Consider the following 25,056-nt stretch of genomic DNA (forward strand, 5'->3'; position numbering starts at 1 on the left):
AGAGAATTAGGGGATGTCAGAACTGACTGTGTTCCATTCTTTCACTGTGTCCTCTACTGCTACAAGCCCCTCCCACTGGTTACAGAGCCACCTGCTGTTCCTCGCTGGGAGACTGAACGCTTTCAGGAACCCACACATGGAGACGCGCACTGCTCATTGATGCTTTTGAAGAGCTCTTCAAAATAAATAACGCTCATCTCTGACCATCCAGGAGGAGGTCGAGAAAAGCTTTTGACGGAAGCCTCTCCCACACGCAACTGAAGCTTTTCGAGTTTAACACGCGCCAAGCAGCAACTTTGACGTACGTTAAAAACAAAGAAAGGCGCGCGAATTGCGTTTCGGTGTGAACGGACAGTTGATTTAAATGACGCACGTGAGGGCAGAGGGAGTAATTCACGGTACACTTGTTTGCGGAACCATGGCGTTTTATTCTTTATTTGCTCCAGACGTGAATCATACCTTTTAAAATTATAATGAATTCTATTGTGATATTCTTAGAGCATGCCTTGCGAGCGCTTTAAGCGGTCGCCCTGTGTTGGTTACCCCTGGCCTATTGGGACCAAGAGACAGACGATTGGTCAGAAGGATCGACGGGAAGTTTTTCTAGTGAGCTGTTGTTCTTCATGTTTGTCTCTGTTATCTGTAATGGTCAGCTTTTGCAGAGAGAACAGCACAACAGATGAGTGGAACTTTGACAATAACTCTCAACAAAGTTCAGTTGTACCACATAAAACACAAAACAGTACTCTCACTTTCTCTCTTCATTATGTTAAAGGATAGTACGTATCACTCCGCCAGGCTCCTGACTACAGTACCCACAATGCTTTAACAATCTATCAAGCGATGCGGCTTCGTAGTCGTAATAAAACGTTTGGAAAGATTTTTGAGCAAAAAACTCATTCCAGGTCAGGTGAGATATTCTTTATTGATCCCACATTGGGGAAACGCCATTTTTTAGAAAATAAAAGGATTTTAAGTGAGGCTTATTGACCAAACAAATATGATCATTTGAAAGCGCTCTTTCTAAATAAACTTTAACTGATTTCTTGAGGAATCATTGCTCCACTAACATTAATGGATCTGCAAAAACTTCATTTAAACTCCTCTCAAAAGCAGTGCTATTCTGGCTCCTGCAGCCACATCATGGTGACTTCTTCTCCAAATACAAGGTACAAAGACTTAATGAAAAAATGTGCAGGAACGGTGTCAAAACACACTCTTTTCTTGGATTGCTATGTCGCCTGACGAGACTCGCCTTCTGTTACCAGTTAAAGTTAGATGTTGCAGCTCATTTATTTGCAGTTTTCCATCTCAGAAAAAAAGTAGAGTTTCCTTCAGGTGGATAATTAGCTGAAGTCCAAAGCGGGGCCGCGTTCTTTTTTGCACCGACGCCTCTCACACCTACTCACATGCGCAGCGAACAGTCGAGCACTTCGTCGTGTTGTTAGTGAAGGAAACACGGGGGAACAGAATGCTAAATGTGAGTAATGTGTGACCCCCATACCCCGGCTGCCTGTCACTCATCGCAGTATGGAAGGGCCGAGCCACCAGAAAGAAGAAAACCTCTGCCAAAATGACAAAAAAAGAAAATTCAGCTTTATTTTATTTTTTTTAGGAACAGATTAGCACTGCCTTTATTCATGGTGAATCTCCAACAGGAAAAACTGTTATTTAAAGTCCAACTCCAATCATTTTTAATCTATTTTCAAAGAATTCCCATTGGTCTTTTAATTATGATTATGCTGTTTATGAAACCAAAAAAAATAGAAAACCCTGAGTCTTTTTCTAGGACTTAAAACTCACTTCTAAATTGTAGGCGGAACATCTCCAACAACGGTGCATCAAAAATGACGAGCGATAGATGAGCTATCCAGGCGTACAGTTTTGAGCCAAATCAGACTTGGATCTCCAAGTGGATGCATGCTACATCTAAAGAAAAATGCCACAAAAACGTCATTTTTTCCTTGGAGTGGGTAAAAGTCTCTGCACTGTTTCTGTTGCGCCGCTAATGTAAGTCAGAATCCCAATTCACTCCCCTCCTCTACATTTAGCCCTCCAAGCAGAGAGATATGGAAAGTCGGACGTTGCTACCCCTCGATGACGTCATCGATAGTCGTCGATCGTCCACGTTAGCGCTCAGAAAATACATAGCGTGGGTTTCAAAACTTTAGAAGTCATGTGAAAACAAAAACAAATTCATTCAAATGTAAACTTTTGTGCTTCAGAGCGCACCCACGTGAGGAAATGCGTTTCTCCTCCGTGCCACGAGCACGACGTGCATCCTCCTACCGGCAGAGGGAGATCCAGCCCGAAGTCACTACGGCTCCTCCTTAAAAAAACACTTTTGGACACCACTACAGCTCTAAATGCCCCTACAATTGGAGCAATAGGTAGGGGATTAATTTGGATTTGGCCTTAGTTTGGGGTTGTGGGAGAGAGTGTAAACAAAGGGAACATGGGATATGAGCGCACTCTGTGCAAACGGTCCCGCCCACTACTCAGACATAGAAACGATGTCCTGGAAAACAACAGCTTTTCGGCATCATCAGAATTTAAAAAGCCACGGGAAAGGCACTGACAATAGAAACATCGAAAGATGATTGGAGTGAGACTTGAACATTTATATTAGCTTGAAAAATAATTCTAGATTTAGAATGATAGTTTAATGCACACAAACCATGTACCGGTACACCCTTAAAGTGGCTTTTTACCATTAACCAATCCCACTCCATTCAGTTTGTCTTGAAGGTCTATTTCTCAGAAACGGGGGTGGGGGTGGGAGGGGGGTTCAAATGACTCACGGCTAACATGGTGGGCATAAAGTTCATTTTTTTTATCCAGTCACACCATCAGTCAGGCTGCGCAGAGGATGGCAGGGACTCCTAAAATCAATCTGCATAGAGACATCCTCTTCCTCCCCAGGGAGGTAGAGGAAGGAGTTTGGGAGAGGGGGGGGGGGGGTGCTTTGATTTAAACGGCAGCATTTATCACACCTGCTCCAGGCCCCTAAAGGACAGAGTCTACAAAACAGCATTTACATTTTTTTTTTTTTTTTGGAGGGGGTCTTGTCAATAAAAATGAAGCTGAGTCGCCGCCACGCTGGTGACTCACTCAAATGATATTTGTGTGAGCTCCTTCGGAGGGGGTGTGTGCTCCACGGTGCCATTTTTAATAGGTAGATTTGGCACAGACTCTCGTTGTGGCTCATGTCCAGTTTGGTTTTTAGAAAATCAAAGCCCTAGCTTTGCTTCAAGCTTGGTTTTTGCTGTGTGAACTACAGAAATCTGCTTTAAGGACAATAAATCATCTGAAGATTAGAGTTTTTTTTTTCTTTCTTTGTAGCTGTTGCTCTTGATTTTCCAAAGGCGCAGCAGTCATACTGCATGCTCCCAATTTTCTGTAAATGTCGATATTATACAAAACATTTTCCACCTCTTGAATTCCAATATCTCTGTTTTGCATTTTCTGCCTCTCGGCCTCGGCGGCTCAGCCGCTTTCTGAAAATGGCTATTGTAACAATAACATCGGCCCCCATAATGATAATAGAGTGGAGGAAAATGCTTGCATTGCCACAAAACACCATCTCGGCGTGACAGCCTCGTACATCTTCGTAATGTCCCCCCGCTGCCCACCCCGAGCCTGGCGGCCGCAGCCAGGGGCACGCGAGGCGGAGTGAGGGAGGCTCCGAAATGAAAAAGCAAACGCATCAGCTGATCTTATGCTGACGTGCCCCCCCCCCCCTCCTCATGTAAAAGCTGTAAAGTTCATTGGGTTTTTTATCAAGGAGAACGGTTACTTCACTCTACCTGAATATCACACACACTTACGTAGTTCATTCAGAATAGTTTCTTGTGTTTAAAGGTTGTTGGTGCAATCCCTATCTTTACTAAATCATCCCTATATAAATAAATAAAGGTGTTTTGCTCAATAAATTGATTTGATATGCGGCGTCTTTGAACGTGGTCCACCAATCATCACATACAGTTGTATCTGTTTTACTTGAGTAGATACAATCTAGATTTATATTGTTTATAAGGAGTTTAAAATCTATATCTATCCTGTCTTTGATTCCTTTAACAGCTGAGTTTTACTGTCTTAGGTCTACCATATCCCTCAACATAATTCATGTCATCACAGCACCTTTGCTCTGGCATCAACCACTTTACAGTGATGACGTGAATTTAACAAAAAATAATAATAATTTGGACTCGATTCTCATGAAATCTTGATTTTTTTTTGTTAAAGTTTTTCCAGATTTTATTGTAAAAATTGACTTTTTAAATCCTAATTTTACAACTTTTTTCACGATAAATCGTAACTTGAAAAATAATAATAGACGTGTTTTCTCCCAAAACATGTGATGTTTTTCTAACAATTGTATGATTTTATTGTCCTAAATTTCGACTATTGTTTTGCCTTTTTTCTCATTATTTTTTTAAATATTATTCTTTTGTTTTTCATAGTAGTGAAGTGATTATCTTCTAACAATTTCTGAATTTATTCTCAGACAATCTTAATTTTTGTTTTAAAATGGTCTAACTTTATTTCTGTAAAAAAATTGTTTTTTCATAATTTTATAATGTTTTCTTATAAAAAAAAATTATTTTGACTTCTTCTTATAATTGCTCGACTTTATTTTCTTAAGATTTCCTAAAATTTTACTGTGAAGTGATTTTTTTGTTTCATTTCTGATTTTATTGTCATAAGATTTTGATTTATGTCTAAAAAAGTCCAATTTGGTTCCTGGTTTTTCTCAATATTTACTTTTACTTTTCCAAACTTTTTACTAATAGTTGATATTACAAAAACATAAATCCTCGGGACATGCGGCAACATGCGGGGAATAACATTTAAACCACCTTCTACTGACAGCCGTAACTACTTAAGGAACTAAAGTCAAGTCAATGTCATGCCTGACTTTAATGACCTTCCACCAAGAATAGAAGCACATGTGAAATATTAATGGAGACCATGTCAAGTGCAGCCCAGAATAAACACGTGGAAATGGTTTCTGCTGAGGCTTTCAGTGCCTCAGTCCCAGTTTGACTGGTCCAAACATGCACTGTGTGAAATATCCAAACTTAAAGACGAATGCTTTAAAAGTGTGTGTTTGAATTTGATTAAAATGGAAGATGAACAGATCTTTTTGCAGCAACGCAGAGGAGGATTTATTACCATCCGCAGAGGAGGGAAGGAGTCAGCCCAGAGGTCTTCCTATGGCTGTTTTTTTGTTTTGGGGCTCCTGGGAAATCAGGTGGCCCCGGCGTTGGGGTCAGAGGGGTTGGCGTGTGCTGCTCTACGAGGTCGAAACGAGCCAAGACCTTCTTTTGTGCTGGGGTCAACCTGCTTTACCCCCGTAATCACAGAGAGCACTCAAGGAAAGTTAGAGAGGTGAGAAAAAAAGAGAGAGAGAGACAGAGAGAAAAGCAGCTCTGAAAATGGTGTGTCGTCTGGCGAGCAGCTTGCTTGCTCACCTTTCGCCCTTGAGAGCTGTCCGTACGACAGGCCGAGCCGAGAATAGGCCCAACATCCGAAACAGCTAGAGAGGAAATGTGGAGCTGAACTTCACGCCGTGGCGTTGATGCAGACTGTAGAGCCGGGGTTTTCACAAAGAGGGACAGATTTAGTGAGTTAGGGTTTAATGCGAAGGAAATATTTAATGGTCGTTTTATTGCCTTAATGCCTTCATTTACATCTCTTTACTTGGAAAACAAATATATCTAAATACGTTTTGACCAAAATTACGGTCAGTTTTTTTTTTGCACCGTTCATTCCCAGTTAGCTTGTCCTGTCTGGTAGTCCCTGGAGATACTGACCTCCTAGAAAACAGTTTTCCAGAAAAAAAACATGACAACTTCCACTTGTCCCAGAAGTGGAAACTTCCTTCTTTTGTTTTCCAGTTGACATTTTAAAAATGAGTTAGAACGTCTTACAACAGTGTTGCCACAAGTTCACAATCAGTTCAAACGTAATTTAGCCAAACCTAATAAAAAAAAATCGTACTTTTAGAAAACGCTTGAGGACGCACCTTAGTGACTTTATAAAAGCAGTCTGGTGAAAATTCAAACACGGGGCGCATTTGGTGTCCTAGCCAGACTTTGGACATGTATAGAAAATATATATATATATATATATATATATATATATATATATATATATATATATATATATATATATATATATATATATATATATATATATATATATATATATATATATATATATATATATATAAAAGCCTTTTCCAGTCGTCGTTTTTATGATGATCATCCATTAGGATGATGCCATTTTATCAAAATGGTAAAAAACCTGTGGTTTTCTAGATTATACTTTCTGCAGAGCAGCAGTAGTTCATTAGAAGTTTACCTCGGAGTTGTGGGCGGGGCTGTTGGCGCAGAACACCTACATCTCCCCTCCCCAATGCTGAGAGCTCTCTGTTTACCTGCGCTCCTGCTAGCTTACAGCCCCTCGGACCTTCAACAACCCACAGTTTTGATCCAGATGCCAGCTCAGACGAGGAAAGCAAGGACACACATGGATCTAGTGGATGCATCAGAAGGGAGGGGTGCAGGGGGCCGGTGCCCCGCCCGTCACTTTTTTCAACAGAATTTTTCGTCTGCTCCTGATTCACAACGATTTGAATGAAGACATACTCAGATTTTGAGCTTAATTTTCACCCAAAGACCGTGTTAAAACCACAGTTTTCATCGGAGTGAGTCAAATCAATGGAAAATAAAGGACTGAGTGTGTATGTCGATGGGGGGTAGGGGGTTAATGTTTAGGTCCTTTTGCAGGCTCATATCACTCAGTATTCAAACCCACAGGTTTCTCTTTAACTGCTTTTTTTTTTTTTTTTTTTTGAACAGTAGGTTGTCAAACACGTAAACAGTGGAGAAGTGAGGTAGCCTAGCAACATTGAAACCACAGTGAATGGCTGCGTATGCCCACTGCGAAGGAGCCAGGCAGTTGAAATGGCAGCGCAGAGCAACCCCAGAGAGAGTGGGCTGTGCCGGCCACGGCGCAAAAACACAAATGGGGTGGCGGTTTGCAGGTTAGCAGCAGTTTTTTATTTTATTTTGTTTTTTTATAGTGACTGTTTAAAGGTTTGGGTTTCAGACAGAATGGCTGACCTCTGTGAGCAATACTTGACGTTATTGTGGAGATTTTAACAAAAAGAGGCAAAAAAAAAACCTTGGTTGGTTGCAGATAGAAGGAAACACAATGATGTGAATGCCTTCAGGCTGTCAAAGCCCCTCTCCGTTTTGAGGGGAGAAAAGGAGCCTCGCCTCCACTCCAGGTTCTAAGGAGATTTGGCCAATAGGTGCGGTCAATCATCCTTTTTTTTTATATTCTCTCGCAAAAAAAGATCTGATGGGGAATAAATCATCTCCCTTAGTTTTCCACATTAATAACTGCGCTCTTGCCGTTTTTCTGCAGTGGCTGCGTTGGAACTGGATAAACAGCAGATAAGTACTGCAGCTAATTATCTCCATAGGTGGCCATTTTAATGCACAGCAATTGCACGACGGCTGTAAGATCATTACTGTAACAAAACAAAAAACAACAACTCGGATCCAGGTTACAAACGGGCACAAGGAATTTCAGCATCGACCCCAAAATCGGGGAACGGTGGGGGAAAAAACAACTGCATTTTAACAAAACGGCCCGACACAGAGCTGCAATCGCGGACAAAAGTGTAAGCGCTATCGTTTGGGGGGGAGGTGTTATTTGACAGCCCTTCTATACTAATCCTGCTAAATGCTTGTGTCAGCTTTATGTTAGGTGAATATGAGGATCGGGAGAACGCTAAAAGGCCAGCACAGCTCAAGAACAGGGATGAACGGAAGGGAATTATGCACACAAATCATCATTGAGATGAAATTAGCTTAGATACGAACACAAGGATGGTGTGCATTGAGCCCGTTTAATTGTCCACCGTTAAAGTGAAGGCAATAAGTGTTTAAATTGGAAATGTAAAGGCTGACATAAGCTGGATTTCTTCTTTTTCTTAACCGTCAGTCCACAGTAAAGACAGAGCCTTTAACCTCTGGCTGAAAACACGTTTGTTTGTTTTTTTGTTTTTTTCTAGGCACATTATGTTATTGTGCCCTTAAAAAAGCCAGTTTGTGTTGTATTTCTAAGTGGTTGGTCTTTTTCAAGATTCTCATAAATGATCATTGCACCAAAAATTGGACTTGTATCTGTAAGAGTGAAGGGAAATACAAAACATTTGAATTAAGTGCTTTCAGTTAGAAAAAAACACAATAAAGGTTAGTTTTTGGACTTGGAAAAACTTGAGAACTATGCTTATTCCGTATTTTCCGTTTTGGATTTTTAGTTTCTGAAAAAGCTGTAACTCTGTTCATGCTAACACAAGTGCAGGAGTATCCAGTATCTCTCTTGTTCTGTTGAAAAAACAATTGCTGAAAGACCCAGTCTGATGAAAATGGCGTTTTTAAACATGTTCTTGTGGCTTTTTCTCATGGAGTACACATATTAAGACAATTAAGCTCAATAATTGCATTTCTGAGTATTTCTTTATTCAAATCGTTGCGAATCATGAACAAATAATGGTATTTCTAACGTAGAAAATACGTTGGGTGGGCCACAAGCTCCAAAGACACGGGGAAGAGGGGCGGGGTTGTCCGAGCCAATGGTCCCTCCCTTAATTCAGCAGAGTTATGGGGTTTTGGTTTAACCCCCCAATCCAACCCTTTAATGGTGTCTATAAAGCAGTGAGCCTGAGTTGGTCTAATTGGTTCAAAGGCTAATCTGCTGTGCTATGATGGAATGTTTCCAAGACAAAATAATCTTAATCTGGTCCATTTAAATAATGGTGACAGTATCATGGTATGGGTTTTCTTTTATTTTGCTGCTGAACTGCACCAGAGCTCTTTGCATGTGAACTAAGAGCTACTTTAATTGTTTGGTCCAGACCAGAGTTTGGGTCGGCTTTGAGGTCCACAAAACAAACATGTGTGGACCAAACGGCTAAGTGTGAGAGCTAATTTTAAGTAAAGTTACTTTTCGATTTAAATACATTGATTTTAATTACATTTACTCAAATGGCTGTTCTGAAAGAAAGTTAAAACACATTTTCGATTTGTTTTAACGTATTAAACAGTTTAGTGATGGTGCCCCATTGTTCTGAGCTAGTCCATGGAAGATCCCGCCCCTTTCAAGGTCAGTGTGAAAGCTACTTGAGCACAAAAACATGAGTTTTTAAGCCAAGGAAGATGCTTTCTTGATAGTTGATATCTTTTTTTTAAATCAAAATCCTGATTGGAAACCAGTACATCCTATTGCAGTGCATCTTTCTTTTTGTTGTAAAACGCCACTCTGCTCCCATTGAAAGTGCTCTCCTCATAAGAGCAGTGATGCTTCCTTTCATGTTTCCGTGTCAAAGCCAAAGCCCCTTAATTGTTTTGATAGACACAAAAAGGGTTTATTTTATTATTCAAGCATTTTTCTCTCCCTTTTTTCTGATCTCGCCGTCGCCCAAAGAGCAGTGACACGTCCGCTGGAACAAGTGCATAATTATCCATTTAAGTGCACTACTTAATGTGCTCACTTTCAAGCTGTCAAGGTCATTCGTTGGAGTGCCATTAGCGGAGAGAAGGACCTCCTTTACCTGCAAACATGGCAGCCGCTTCAAGCTCTAGAGGAGAGCGACACGGTGCAAGCGCTGCCAGGTGGATCCAAAAACTCGCGTTTGCTAAAAAGAAGCCCCATATTTTCCTGCCCCTAATGTGCTCATGATGTATGGTCCACTCAGCCAACGGGCCACACGTCAGCTGGTAGTCTAGATGAAGGGGTAATGACTCCTTTGTGTCTGAGGAGCAGGTTATAATGGCAGGGAGTGGAGCGCAAGGGGAGGAGGTGAACCTGTGAACCCCCTATTGGCCTTTTTCTGCTGGGTTGTCATGGCAACGTGTGGCCCCGGCCGTTAATGAGGCACAAGTGAACCGTTAACTGAAAGGCTGAGATTTGCGTTTGACATCTCGGAGTTTGATTGACGCGGTAATGAAATGCGCAGCGTGAGTTTTTATCTCGTAACCCGTCCCGAAGGGTAATCAATAAACCCCAAACTGCATCGCCATTTGTTGCTCATAGGCACTAGTTTGCACACAGATGTGCGTAAAAAGGGAGACGAACGCACCCTTTATGTCTCCACTATGCGATGAAGGGAAGGCAAAGCGATGCCTGAGCATGTGCCCTTCACATGTTCCTGCCGCCATGAATTATTTATGAAGGCGCCGGGCACAATGGATGGTGGGAAGGCGAGAGGTAGCATCGGTGACTGGCACGGTAATGACGGTGCTCGGGCTGGATTCGGAGAGCCACTCTCTGATTGGTGACTCGACATGAGTGGCAGAGGTTAGCCACGCTAAGCGCCGCTCGGCTATGAGAGCTTTGGTGGCCCTGCTTCACTGAATTCAAATTAACCAGCAGCTTCCAAATGACTCTACCTTGCAGTGCATTGCTGTAAATGATTAGTACTTTAGCAGGGGACCAAGTCGGCGCCTGAGACCCCCTTGGTAGAGCGGTGGATAGTATAGCTCCGAGCTATACCTCATGGCATAGCAGCTGCTAATGAGTGGGCACCACTGTGTAAAGATAAGGACAATAAGTGTAGACATTACCTCATCTTAACACAGTATCATTTTTTTATATAAATTGGGGATCTGTCTATGACAGTTTCTATAGAACTACATGTAAATAATCCAATGTCTGGTTTGTAAATCAATTAAACCATCCTTCCCTTCATACAGATGCAAAGATGGGGAGGAAGAGTTTTATAAGTCATTGCCTTGATGCTCATCATTACCTCTACAGCTTACATCCACAAAAATCACTCACGGTTATGATACGGTTGTGTCTATTTACATTATATTTTGGTTGCAGGTTAGGTTTAATAGTGATGCCTCCTGAATTTCTTACTGGGTGACAATTTATTTAACTTTTTCCACTATTGAGAATGGAATCCACAGATTCTAGATGGGCAATAGGCTTCATATTCTGTAGAGCCTTTTCAACTCTAGCGGACCTCAATCCTTAGTCAGTCTGATGTTTATGGACAATTTTGCACAAGTGAAGTACAATAAAGTTGTCATATAAAAGATCAAAAGGGGCCAAATGTTTTGGTTTGCATTCCTACCTGATTGGAGCTTGTTTTTCTGGGTGAAGTCTCCCAATCATTCAGCTGTTGCAACTGCGATATAGTTTGACCGATTGACTGTATATAAGAACTGGACTGAGTGACGTCCCCCATAAACAATGGTTTACTTCCTGCTCCCACGAATGAATTCAATTCAGTTGCCATTTTTTTTCCGATACTGACATGTTGGAGCCAGACGACGTGAATAAGCAGCGATTGGTCCGAGTTGGTCTGAGTCAAAGTTTCCATGGCGACCACTCCTGCCAATCAAGAATGAGCTTGTTGAAAGTCAACACCCAAACAACTTGAAAGTGGGCTACACGAAATCTGTCGATCAAACAGTTTGAAGGTTTGATATTAGACCATCTACTTTTATTGAGGCATCTGACTGGCCAGTTTATAACGTAAACCACAGCCTGTCTGTTTAATTATTACCAAGTTAAGATAAGGTTGTGCAGATTCCTCAACAGCATCTGTGGCTTTTTTTCTGACCTGTTGCTGACAGCAGCTAAGTACCACAAATTCTTTGACATAATGTAACTCTTGAACTGTTTACACCATTTACAAAATTCCAGCAGATTCGAAAGAGAAGAAAAGCTTCTTTGTGCTGAAATGCAACATTTACAGTAGTGATTATGGATTTAACGTAAATCAGCCGATTCCGGCACGCAGAAAAGCTGCTTTGCGTCACATCGGTCGTATTGGTGCAAAGCCAAAAATAAACAGAAAACAAACTCTTTGATCTGCTGTGTAATTCTTCAATGGTTTACGCAGTTGATCTATTTCCAATGGATTTTGACGCTGAAAAAAAAGAGGCTTTGCGCCGAAAACCCAAAATGACATGCTCCTTAAACTACAACAGCGCAACAGTTTGCGCAATTAACGTCATTCTATTGGTTCTGGCATAGAGAAAAGCAGCTTTGCATCATGTAAGCACAAAGTTGCCTGTCTCTGTGACAGAATTAGCTGGTTTACATTGATAGTGTACACACTTCACTACTGTAACCCTTGTGCTATCCAAGGCACTTTAACATTGGGAGTTGGGTCATCTGGACCCATTAGACAGTGCTCTGAACCTTTTTTCTTCAATGATTTGTGATCTTCACTGGTGTCCATGGATTACATGAAATCTTTCCACCTTTATCCACCTTTGTCATGGTAGGGAGAACACGTCAATGTAAGGGTGGGGTCATCTAAGATAGCACAAGGGTTAAAAAAAAACATTGTTCAGAAACAAAACCGAAACAAAAAGCAGGTAAAGGAAAACCTCAGCCCATATTCTCAAACTGTGTCATCCAGAGAAATAAGTGGATGGGGGATGGGCATGGAGAATGTCTTTGTGTCCTACCTTCAATAAAAGTGGTGCTTTGTCACTAAAATATATATTTTACTTATCTTTCGTCTAAGACATAAGCTTTGGATTTTAGGATATATCAGACGGGACAACCCTGCTCTCAGTGCTGAATGAGATTACTGGTGGATCTTCAGGATTTCTCACTGGGGGCGTGTGGATTAGTGACGCGATAAAGTCTAAAACAGAACGACTGGTGACCACGTCGTTTTAACGGAGTTAGAGAGGCTTATACCAACCAAAGCCCTTATCTGAATAAGAGAAAAGGCAGCTAATACGCTTTTAAAGGTAATTACTCTCCATGAGGATTAGACAATGAAAATGGATGAAACAAATCAGTGCCAGAGGAGAAAAAAGAATTGGAAGCACAGATTGGCAGTTTAAAAAAAAAAAAAGATCAGCAACAAATGATTAGATTTTTATTTTTGGAAATGCGTATTATTTTTATTCAGTCCTGCATTAATTCTGAAAGTAAAAGTCCTAATTTTTAATGGTATTTTAGTGGTAATTGAATCAAAACTCCATCTACTGTTGTGCGTGTCAATAGAAATTACACCTTATAGCAATTTAGAGGGATAAATGAAATGGGACTGAGTCCGTTGGCGTTTGCAGTTCCAAACATGTTTGAGTTCTCCAAGGTCCACTATCTCCCCCACAACGTATGGATAATGGGTTAAGCTGACTAAATATGCGACTAATAAAAGGTTCATCTTTGATGGAAAAGCTGTTTTTATGGCCATCCAGCAGAATGAATCCTGGCCCAGATGTCTGTAAATAAGACTCTCAGCGTTTTTAAGCCTGACAAGGAGCAACGCTTTAATATTTTCAGTCATCAATCATTGGAAGGAAACACGCCTATTAAGCCCCTCCCCTCCCTGTGCGAGATAGATTTACCTTAAAGGGAGATTCATCTTCCACCGGGAGCTCTTTTCTGTTTACCAACCTAAATTGAGTTTGTTCTATTTTTTTGGGGGAGCAAATTCGTCCCTGTAAACAGTTTGAATAGATGTTTGTTTTTATTTTTTTAAATGGAGGCTGTTCGTCCACATGGGACATGCTGTTATGTGAAAATACCAGCCAGAATATTTCTGAGTCATCGGGCCAGTTTGATGTTGCATCATGACTTGGGATGTCACGATACGATCAGGCCTGATCACACGGTTTCAGACTTGATCGGAATCGGATGTTGTATTCTGATCAGGGATTGGATATTTACATTCTACTAAAAGTTTGCAGATCATGAGCATATTACGACATTTGTTTACCGTAAAACCCAGCAGAATAGAATATGGCACTAGTCTGAGAAAGAGGCGCACAAAAACAGTTCGGTAAAGTTAGAGAGATATTCAAAGATCCAGACTTTTGCTAAATGTTTTAAACTGACCAGAAGTGTCTTTTTCATTTTCCTCATTTGTTTTGTCACTTTGTCAACAACCTACTAACAGAAAAATATAAAAAAATATAAATAAATATAGTTTGTATTTTTTATTTTCATTTCAATAAAAACTGTGTTTCTGACAGAGATACAACAGTGATGCGGCTGCTAAGGGACCATCTACAAAGTGCAATGACCAAGAAAAAGTGTAAAAAAAAAAGAAATCCATATTTTCTCAAAAATGTGCAAAACTAAATTATTTCATTGATACAAACAAATCATTAATATTCATCGTCATGTTTATGCTGCAACAATTTTTATAGAAAGGCATTGACTTAAAAACAATTTTTCATGTGCAAATGGATCAGAATTAGTCAAAAATGCTCTAAAGTTCTTTATTATCTGTAAAACATAGCCAGGTGGATTAAACATTTTATTTATTCTAGATTGCGTCGGAGCAATTTTAACCCTATTAGCCACAGTGTTCTTCATCGTCTTATGTATGAACACTTTTTACTGTTGTTGTTCTTAGTCTATTGTGTTTTCTGACTTTTTATTGTTTTACCTATATGTTTAAATACGTCATATGTCAGCACTTTTGTGTTCTACATGTTGATGAAAGGTGCTCCACTTCTAAAGGTTATCGATCGGTCGGTTAGTCGTTTAAACAATGATTTTGATGTTCTCCTAACTTCACCTTAACTGTTAACCGAATGCGCCGAATTCAGCCTCGTCTGGTTTTCATTGTGTGGCAGGTAAATCCAACAAAATAAGATGAAATAAGCATTACAAAAACGTTTTTTTTGTTCCAACAGATAATAGTAAACATGAATCCTGCGTGTTTTTTGATTAGCAGTGACCTTGGAACACTCCAGAGTTGGCCAGAGCAGGTTTGATGTGCAGGAACAACTGTCACAATAAATCCATAGTTCTAGTTAAATCCTGATTTCTTTTTATTTTGAGGTGCAAAGAAACTGTGCTCAAAGAAACTTTCTAAAGAAAATTGTTTGTTTTTCTGAACTTTGCTAGCCTGGGTGTTTCAATTTAGCAGTCAGCACAACATCTGTAAAAAAAGAAAAAGAGTAGCAAACATTTTTAAGACATGCAACCAACAAGAAGGACTTGACATGTGCGCAAGAGTGAATCATAGACAGAAGTAATGCAGGATCAGATCATAAATAAAATGTAAAGTATCATGAACTTCATCCTCTCTATCCTGCTACCGAGTGACCTACGGAACGTAGTTGTCTGCAGCCCGGGAGTTTGGAACCCTAAAATGAAGTTAGGGCGTCCATTTTGCAGAGTTTCACTGACCTGTGTTGTCTATCACAGGGTCAGTACCGTCGCCATGAAATCGAGCAGTAATACGCCAGGTGTGTGGTTGTTTTTTTTGTTCTTTTTTTCTACTCTTGTGAATAACCGGTTGTGCTGTGGCCTGGTGTTGACTTTACAACTACAGAAAGAGTGCTGCCAATACCCAGAGAGAGTAGGTATTATTACGGGGAATGATCTGTCAATAAGATTTCATCTGGTAACTCCACTGAGTCCAAATGGCTGCAGCGTGTTGGCTACATCTCAGTGATAACTCAAGTCTAATTGACAGGGTCTGTGCTGCCTCCTGCGGCACTGGGGGATGGGGTGGGGGGGGGGCTGTAGAGGAAGATAGAGATAAAACCAATGGAGGTGAGGTTGCGCACATGTGTTGGCGTATTGGGATTGCGATAGATGAGAAGACGTGGAAGTAATGCACGAGGGAAAGCGTGGTCAACTAACAGCAAGACCAACGGTTACCGTGGATTCCGCCTGCCCTGACAGCAATCCATTTGAGGGCCTCCTGGTGCTAACCGAGTGCTAAAACTCAATCAAACGGGCGCAAAGGAAAAAGGCGAGACGCTCCGGTCCAAACCGCTTCCACTTGTATGAGCAATTCACCTCGACTGACCCGTTCAGGCATCTTAAATAAGCCATGCATATCGAGAGCAGAGCAGGAGTCACACTTGGGGACCTGAAGACAGCTTTGTGTCCTTAAAAGCAGAGGATTGCTTTTACTGCCTGTTTCACTTGATTTAGGTCAAATGAAATATAAAAAAAAACAAGACATGGAAGACTTTGCTCCCTGTAACAAAAGATAACATGATGTTCAACAAAGTATGTGCGTTTTGATAGGCTGGATAGGGATTTTGTGCTCAAGAAAATCATTTTTTTAGTAGATTATAGATAGAAACTATCTTTATATTTCAGGCAAAATGTTAATTAAATTTTTTTTTAAACTGTGTTCATGAAAAAGAAACCTTTACATGGATAAATATGTCATAATGTCCCAATGTTTTTACATGGTCCAGAAAAAAAACCACACACACAAGTTCTCCAGAACAATTCCCGAAAGATCAACTTCTATTACACAAGTCTAACAACAAGAAGTCTGGACATAAGTTAGAAGTGTGACCCCACCCTTACATTGACGTGTTCTCCCTACCATGACAAAGGTGGATAAAGGTGGAAAGATTTCATGTAATCCATGGACACCAGTGAAGATCACAGATCATTGAAGAAAAAAGGTTCAGAGCACTGTCTAGTGCAGGGGTGGGCAATTCCAGGCCTCGAGGGCCGGTGTGTCTGCATGATTTCCAGATAGTCTTGCCCTACTCATGGCTGATTACCTGGTTCAGGTGTGTCCAGCCAATAATCTTGCCCTACTCATGGCTGATTACCTGGTTCAGGTGTGTCCAGCCAATCAGAACATGCCAGAGCAGGGTATGCTGGAAAACATGCAGGACTGCGGCCCTCAGTGCCCACCTCTGGTCTAGTGGGTCTAGATGACCCAACTCCCAATGTTAAAGTGCCTAGGATAGCACAAGGGACTAAGAATAACCTCATTGGGGTTGTTGTGACATTTCAGCAGTCTAACAGTCAAATGTAAAACATGTACCGCTCTGACAGATCTAAAAAGTCCATTGTGGATTAATGGCGGCAATTATTAGATAATATGCAAGTCAAAACAGTTTTAAATATTGTATTTTGTAAGTAAGTTAATTTAGGGATAACATTGGAACAATGAAGCTGGGTTTGTTGGAAAGTTGAGTGATAGAGTGTTATTTTATTTTAAAAATTGACTAAATGTTTGCATTTTAGTTTGGAAAGACCATCATGAGGCTGTACCCCCCTCCACCATCCACTTACCCAATCACCCCTTCCACCCAATCATCCACTCACCCAACCATCAAAACTCATCCATCCACTCATATATTCATCCTCACAGAAATCCACCCATTCATGCCATCATCCTCCTTCCAGTTACCCACCTATCCACTAATGTATTCATCCATCCATCTATCAATCGATCCACTCATCCCACCATCATTCATCCATCTATCCATCCCCACACTTACCTATCCATCCATCCACCTACCCAATTATCCACTAATGTATTCATCCATCCACTCATTTATCCATCCATCAATCCACTCATCCCCCCATCATTCATCCATCTATCCATCAATCTATTCCCATACTCACTCAGCCATCATTACATCCACCCACATACCCATCAATCCACTCATCCCCTCATCATTCATCCATCTATCCATCCCCACACTTACAATCCATCCACACACCAATCCATCCATCCATCCATCCATCCATCCATCCACACACCAATCCATCCATCCATCCATCCATCCATCCATCCATCCACACACCCATCCATCCATCCATCCATCCATCCATCCATCCATCCATCCATCCATCTATTCCCATACTCACCCAGCCATTATTACATCCACCCACATACCCATCCATCCACTCATCCCCTCATCATTCATCCATCTATCCATCCCCACACTTACAATCCATTCACACACCCATCCATCCATCCATCCATCCATCCATCCATCTATTCCCATACTCCCCCAGCCATTATTACATCCACCCACATACCCATCCATCCACTCATCCTTCTAAGCAACTCATTTATCCATCCATCTATCAATTCATGCATCCATCCATCTACTCATGTTTTCATTAATTCACTCATCTTTGTAATTGTCCATGGATTCTTTCCCAGGTATTTACTACCTGACAGGCATTTAGGCCAAATAAAAGAATATCTATAAAAAAAAAACTCATCATAAAACTAAGCTGATTGTATTTCATAATGCTTAATACCCTTGAAGAACAGAGCCAATCTAGCTACCTTAATGCTTTGTAGAAAGGTCAGTGTGGACACATCCATCAAGCATGCATAGTTCTGACAGTGTTGGCAGGGGCAAAGAAGTACTTTGGTAAATTAACACGAACCTTCTCTCCATTTAGAGCTTTGTATGGCCCTTCAGAAGTCTGGACAAACATAGAAGAATAATCTGTAGAAAGAGCCACAAAGATTAATTTCATTATTTATTCTCTCTGTACAGCATTGTGGGTAGGAAGCAGTTTGGAGTGTATGTAGGGCATCAGTGCGAGACACAATTCTGTAGAAATCTCAGTTCAGCCGCGCACCGAATGCAGAAAAGATCCCCTCAACAGGATTACAGTGTTTTACAGAAATCAGTAAGTCACAGCAGCAGGAGTGCAGTTAAAACCACCTAAGGAGGCTGCTCCAGCCCAGCTGAAGATCACAGGAAGTTAGAAAGCATAATGATACCGCGACTGTCATTGGACGGCATCCACTGGCACTGAGAATGTAATTAGCTAACAATGGGCAGGCACACGAACACTCATTGGAGACTGGCATTTCTTTAGTCGTCCCCCCCCCCCCGTGTGCTGTTGCACCAAGCTTCAACTCTGACAAAATGGAAATTAATATTTCTCTTCCATTGTTTTACAGAGAAGAAAATACAACAAAGCCATTGCCAATGAAGGGCACTGCCAGATTGCTTTATTGCCAATTTCTATATTTGTACGGGAAGAAAAGTGTTTATCAGAAAGCTAGTAGAGTCCTGCCATTGTAAAGAAAATTGTTTCTGCGCTGAGTTTGTATTTAAAAAAGAACAAATTCATTAGCAAAAAAGTATTTTTGTACTGATTAATTTTGGAAAGACAACGATCTCTGATGGTGGTCAAATATCTTGGTTCCAGGTTGTGGGGGATGTGGGCAGAACCAGCGAAGAACCGATATAATCAGATGATTTATGAGAATGGAGAACCCTGCTGGCAAGGAGGCTCTCGCAGCACTACAGTGAGTACTCTCATCTCCTCACTGCTGTAGTAATCAGAGCGTCTAACCAGGTTTGTTGTTGACCACCGCTCATATGATTCTTTGCATGATTGCAGACTTCCCTTTAGACACTTTATGTTGTTCATCCCTTTTCCCACTTTGAAAGCAATTTAACAAATCACACCAAGTGTTTTAGTTTCATTATAACTCCCATTATTACAAAACAGTCCCATCAATTTAATCCTTTTAACAGATAAAGTCAAGACTTTTGAAATGATGATGATGTTGGGTCACCGTCATGCCCGACATAAGTAAGGGTACTATGGAAAGCTGGATAAACGTTTTGTCACCGAAAAGGTTTTGGATTTAATCAAGCATGCTAACCTTTGGTACTGACAGAAAAATCGCATCTACTGAGTATAAAGCGGTTATTTGTATGCCTCTGACTAAAAAAGAACTGTGACAGACTTAGAAATATATTATGCACCTGTATGAGTGGACCCAAGCAGCCACCTCTAGGGACGTCATAAAAATGGAACCATCGACCGTATCTAAGAACTGGACTGAGCAAGTGTGACGTCACCCACAGAAAATAATCTCAGGTTACAACAAAAGAAAGTCGATTTAGCCGTCAGTCTTTTGCAAATCGGACGCCCCAATGTTGGAGCCAGGTGACGTCGGTAAGTAGTGATTGGTCTGAGTCAACGTTTCTATGGCAACCACTCTCGCCAATCAGCAGTGAGTTTGTTGGAAGTCCACGGGTTTGGGAGAATCTGTCAATCAAACATTTTGATTCTTGGACTTTTAGTGAGGCATCTGATTGGTCAGTTTGTGACTTGAATAACTTGCACTACAGAAAACATTTAATTACAAAAATAATGGATTACCAAGAACATGTTAAAAAAAAGGTATTAGGGCAAGAATGGATCTTCTGACAAATAGAATGACAGACTTAAAGCTGCTTATTTCTCCATAGAAGTCTATGGGATTAAGTATTTCCTGTTTGGAACACCAGGGGGGAGGGGTCACTCAGTGGGTCACTCAGTCTAGTTCTCATATCCCATTGGTGTAAGAATCCAGGCTTCGAGGGCTGGTGTTCCACATGTTTTCCAACCAACCTACCATTAAAGCTCCCTATTGGCTAGACACCTGATCCAGGTAATCAGCAGCTCATAAGGTTGGGTTTCTGAAAAACCAGGAGGTTGGAGTCTGACATCCCTGTCAACGTACGATTGTCGTGCATGTGCTAAGAGTGTCGTAAAGTATTTGTATTGCCATGTCGAACGACTGATGCTGTTGTAGCCTTTAGGTGTTAGTAAGGTGTCCGTTAACGATTCCTACACGCCCACAAGACACCTGTAGGATGCCCACAAAAACTACACTCTGATTGTCTCATCTCCTATTTTCTAACAGTCGGGGTGCTCGCAAAGAGTTCTCACACACGGATTCCCACCTACAGACCCCAAACAGGGGAACATTTTTCACCCGCGAGGGCAATTATGACTCATACAAAACCACAGCTGTGTCTTCAGACATTTGTAGTATTGCCTCAAGCATCAAAGATTTCCTCAAGCCTTCCTAACTTTATCTACAGTCTAGTAGACGCTGACCCTTGAGGACAATCAATGTTTTAGTTCCCAAAACCCAACTACTATATAGACAGATTAAAACTTACTGTGCTGTAGACTTTCTGTTTGGTAGCTTTTATTTTGAAATACAGTAGCCCAAAACACCGCATTGAAAGTTAAGGAAACTCAGAAATGTTATCATGCACCTAACAATCGATACACATTGTGGTACTGCACAGAAATTGGACAAGAATGACTTTAGCTGTGCAGCAAGTCTACATTTAAAAAAAACGAATTTGTTTACTGCACAAATGGGATGCGGACTGAGAGAAGAGTGGAGGAAAAGCCAAATGAAGCCGCTCCCTGTGTATTAATCAGGGACGGATGGGGGTTCCTCTTGGCTCTCTGAAGAGTCTCATCCTGCATGTGCATTCGACGACAAACATTCAGCCCTCGTGTCCCCATTTAGCTGCACGGCCAAGAGATGTTCTGTTTCAAGCCAAGCAATTGAAACTGGCTCCCTTCCCTGTTTGTCAGTCCTCATTGGGGGTTTTTGTTGGTAAATGTAGCTCTGCACCCCCTCCACCTCCCCTCCGCCTTTACTCGGTCAATCACATCCATGAGATTCATTTGCATTTTGTCTAAGAATTTGCTCAATTAAATATTTAGCACATTCAATCGTCTCGTTTTCCTTGCCGGGCTTTCCCCTTCAAGTCGCTCCTATAAATGTCATTTGTAAATGTATGTGCGGGCGTCATCCAGGGGCCCCCTTTTGAAGAAACTAAATTGAATCCCTTTGATACGACCCACCCTGCAACCCCCCCCCCCCTCACCATTTGCAGGCAGCCTAAATGAAGTCTCGTCAGAAGTCGGCGCTCATTATATTTGAAATGCTGGAGCCTTCTCTTTCGACACTAAAACGCACTTACTTCTCTAAGGTTGAGTAGCGACCAGAGACGAGTTGGGTTTTTACCGTCGGAGGTCCAAGTTTGAGCAGCGCAGAGTTAATCTTTTGGGAAGGAAGGGAACTCAGCTGTTTAATTTCAGCGTGTCTGCAGAATCCGAAGCAGCTACTTACTGCGTCTGTGGAGGTATTATGATACAGCGTTGCTCTTTTTCTATCGTCTAAAGGTTCACTTACTTCTTGATTTTACGTCCAACTCATACAGGAGACATTATGGGATGTTTGCATCAGAGGTTTCACAAAACCTGCCAGTGTGCATTGAGACCAAACATCTGTCCTGTCCATCTGATATTGTTGGAGGAGTTAGGAGATGAATTCAAATGCAGTTTGTTTCCATTAATTCTGCAAACACCAGCATTTCCTTTCCGATTTTTTCAAAGACCACACCTTTTATCAGTCTCTTATTACAGCCAGGGGATGTTGGTCAGACCAAGCATTTTCTATTTTTTACTTTTATTTTGCATAAATTTGAGACACCAGCTACTTAGAATATCCACTACTCGCGTCCATACTTTCGAGGGATCTGTTTGTCCTAGCTAGGACTAGCCTTTAAATGAAAGGAAGACCTACTCCACAGTTTATCGCAAGGCAACATATGACGACTCTGACGAAGACTGAAGACATCCGTCGAAACGTGTCGGGTATGTGGCAAAAAAAACAGAACTGTGTCTGATAATAGAACAACCTATGAAGTCATATGGACACGTTTCTCCTCACTCCTATGCCATGTATACATACGCTCCAAACGAGGGTTTTTGAACGCGCTGTTTCTACCTGATACTAGCGCGTGTATTCATAGTTGGAAGAAGTTTAGGTGCTAAATGCCAAAGTGGTGTAAATCTGGTGAATTTCGATAAATGATAGACTTGGTGTCATTGAATTCTGGCCGGGCACAAGCCGTCATTATCAAGTTCTCCTTCATGATCACTTTTAAAACTGTTGGCACTTCAGTGTTTTGAAAAAAAAAAAAACACCATTCATGCGTCACTTCCCAATCCGAGTCCCTGATTGGTCAAAGTTAAACTGACTTACCTTTTGACGCACGTTTCATTTTTGCACCTTTTTTATGGACTTAAAAATGTGCGTAGGGATGTGTGAACACGAGCGTTTTAAACGCGGAAGCTCGAAACGAGCATATGGGAGAAAAGAGTTTAGGGCTGATGTCGTGCCCAGTTAAGGCTAAATATTGCAAATAAAAAAAGAAAAACATGAAGAACAACAAGGTTTACTAGAAAAACCTCCCATCGACCCTTCCAACCAATCGTCAGGTTCTTGGTCCCACTAGGCATTCTGGGTAGTGTAGTCATGACATGATGTGACTGTTTTGGTCAGTTAATGGTTTAAAAACACACCACTAGTTTAGAAGTGTACAACATAATAACTTTTTAGGATAAAGTGATTGAGACTAGCAAAGTACCTAAACATTGGTTTTTATTACAGATACCCCCACCGACCTGTAGCGTAGACCCATAGTCTGTGGGTTGAATTCCACAGTTGGGTCAACTTGGATCTAATCCCGGTTTTCTTGGCGCTCTGCGTCAAGGGTTGCATTGGGGGGTTAAATCGCCAACTGGTTCCCAAACATAGCTGTGATCTGTGCTAAGCGTTCTCTCAGGGGGTGGGATGAACCACAGATTTCCCTCACTATTTATCTCCAGTTCTATAGTCTGACACCAGCGACCATCGGGGTGACTTTGACTTCATTTGTGTTGGTTTACCATCTGTCTCTTGTCCTTCCATCCCTTTTCACATTTTATTTTATTTCTACTTCATCATTTAGGCTTTACTTTCTGCATCATCTATAAAAAGATCGAATAATTTATGTTTTTTTTTTTGTTCATTTTCTACATATTCTGATGATATTTTTTCATTTACTTCACATGTAAAGCCTTGAGAGAGGCTGTACTTTTACACATGACTGCCCTTTGCTCTGGCTGAGCAGACAGAATTACACATTTGACTTCACAAAGCCACAGACTTTCCTCAAAACAACCCTGAAATGCGGCTATGGCACCTGTGCATCAACACTCACAATAAAAAAAAAAGACCTGCCAGAAACCAGGTGACATAACGAAAGTCTATTTTTAATTTCAAGAATGGGACAAAACCAAACCAGCAGCCTGAAACTTCAGCACAATAATACCTGTCAAGTTCCTCTATCTGTGCTTCTTCAGGTGCTTTTGTTCGCCAGAGGGATTGTCTGTTCAGGGTGCAATATGATGTGAGGGGTTGCTATGGAAACCACCTTCGAGGAGAATAGGGTTTTTTTGTTTTTTTTTGTACCCCAATTCCGCTCTTTCGTGGCGGCCGCTCATGTCACCTATTAAAGTCCTGACAGCAGTAATCGCCCCCCCTCCCACCGTCCGGCTCGCTTGTGGTGCCCCCCACATTTCCCAGCATCCCATCAGCACTTTGGAGGGGGTTTTTATTGCTCACCGAGTCACTTGGATGCGTGGTTAGCTCATTTGTTTGCCACTTTTTCAGAGAATTATCCCCCTTCCAAAAAAAAAAAAAGAAACTAGAGTCCGGTGGCTTTGTGAGATGAAACTGCACGGCTCAACAATGGCTCCTGCCCACCCCGCCTCAACTTTCTCCTCCTTTGTGCTTTTCTAGGTCACGCTGACATGCGGAACGGAGACAGCCCTGCGATCAGTGAAGGAGCCCAGCAAATGCCAGTACATCATGGACTTTCAGACTCCTGTGGCCTGTCAGCCGGTGCTAAAGCAGAGAGGTGTACACAGTGAACTGTGACCCCCTCCTCCCTGTCTGGCTTAGACTAGAATAACTCGGTCCCCCCCTCTCTCGACTCGCCCACAAAGGCAGACTGGACTCCTGAAGGTCCCTCCTGACATCTGTCTTGTCAGATCTTGTATACTTCTGAACCAGTTTGGGTAAGGTCAGCATCCACTCATGAAACAGTGTTCCAGGTCCAGTCTAACGCCGTTTACTTAAAAGATAAGCAGAACTAGATCATTCTTGGAGGTGTTTACATCCTTTTGTGCTACTATGAATAGTATCCTGAACAACTGCTGAGTCATGCTCCACGTGCTGCTGTTTGCTGCTTCTCTGTAGCTGTTATTCCCTTCTAAAGGTATTTAAAACAAAAACAAATACCAGCACCATGTTACAGCAGTGATAAATTCTGTTACAAGTTTATTCTCAATAAACTAAAATAAAACCTGTTGGAATGATGCATTGTTAACATGAAGGTATTTGCCACACTTTCTGGGCGCACTGGGTTCTACGGCGCACAGAAAATGTTCACCTTTTGGTGTGTCCCATTGGCTTTCACTGTTTCCCACAGGACTTTTTATGCCGGATGCTCTTCCTGACAGAACGCTGTCTTTTTAAGGCATAGGGATGCCCAGATAGGCAGCAGTGGAAGGACTCTTGCCTAAGGACCCACACTGGTTTTTGGCTCAACGCTCGCCCTGGGACATCTAAGATAGCACAAGGGTTAAAAGATATTCTAGAAAGATAATTTAGCA

General features: G+C 41.5%; 1 protein-coding gene across 4 annotated transcripts in view; it reads left to right on the forward strand.

Moving 5' to 3' along the window:
- The window catches only part of LOC101164594 (glucosidase 2 subunit beta), a 191,706-nt gene extending 166,947 nt beyond the window's left edge, over positions 1-24,759 (forward strand). For 3 of the 4 annotated variants that reach the window (XM_004079742.4, XM_020711559.2, XM_011487338.3), the window contains 2 exons: positions 18,958-19,057; positions 24,182-24,759. In XM_004079742.4, the coding sequence (XP_004079790.1) occupies positions 18,958-19,057; positions 24,182-24,319 (238 nt within the window). In that variant the 3' untranslated portion in view covers positions 24,320-24,759. The remainder of the gene's footprint in view (positions 1-18,957; positions 19,058-24,181) is intronic. The other variant, XM_011487339.3, reaches the window with a different exon arrangement.
- Positions 24,760-25,056: the final 297 nt, after the last annotated feature.

This window comes from Oryzias latipes, chromosome 18, assembly GCF_002234675.1.
Source record: "Oryzias latipes chromosome 18, ASM223467v1".
In the NCBI taxonomy this organism is placed as follows: domain Eukaryota; kingdom Metazoa; phylum Chordata; class Actinopteri; order Beloniformes; family Adrianichthyidae; genus Oryzias; species Oryzias latipes.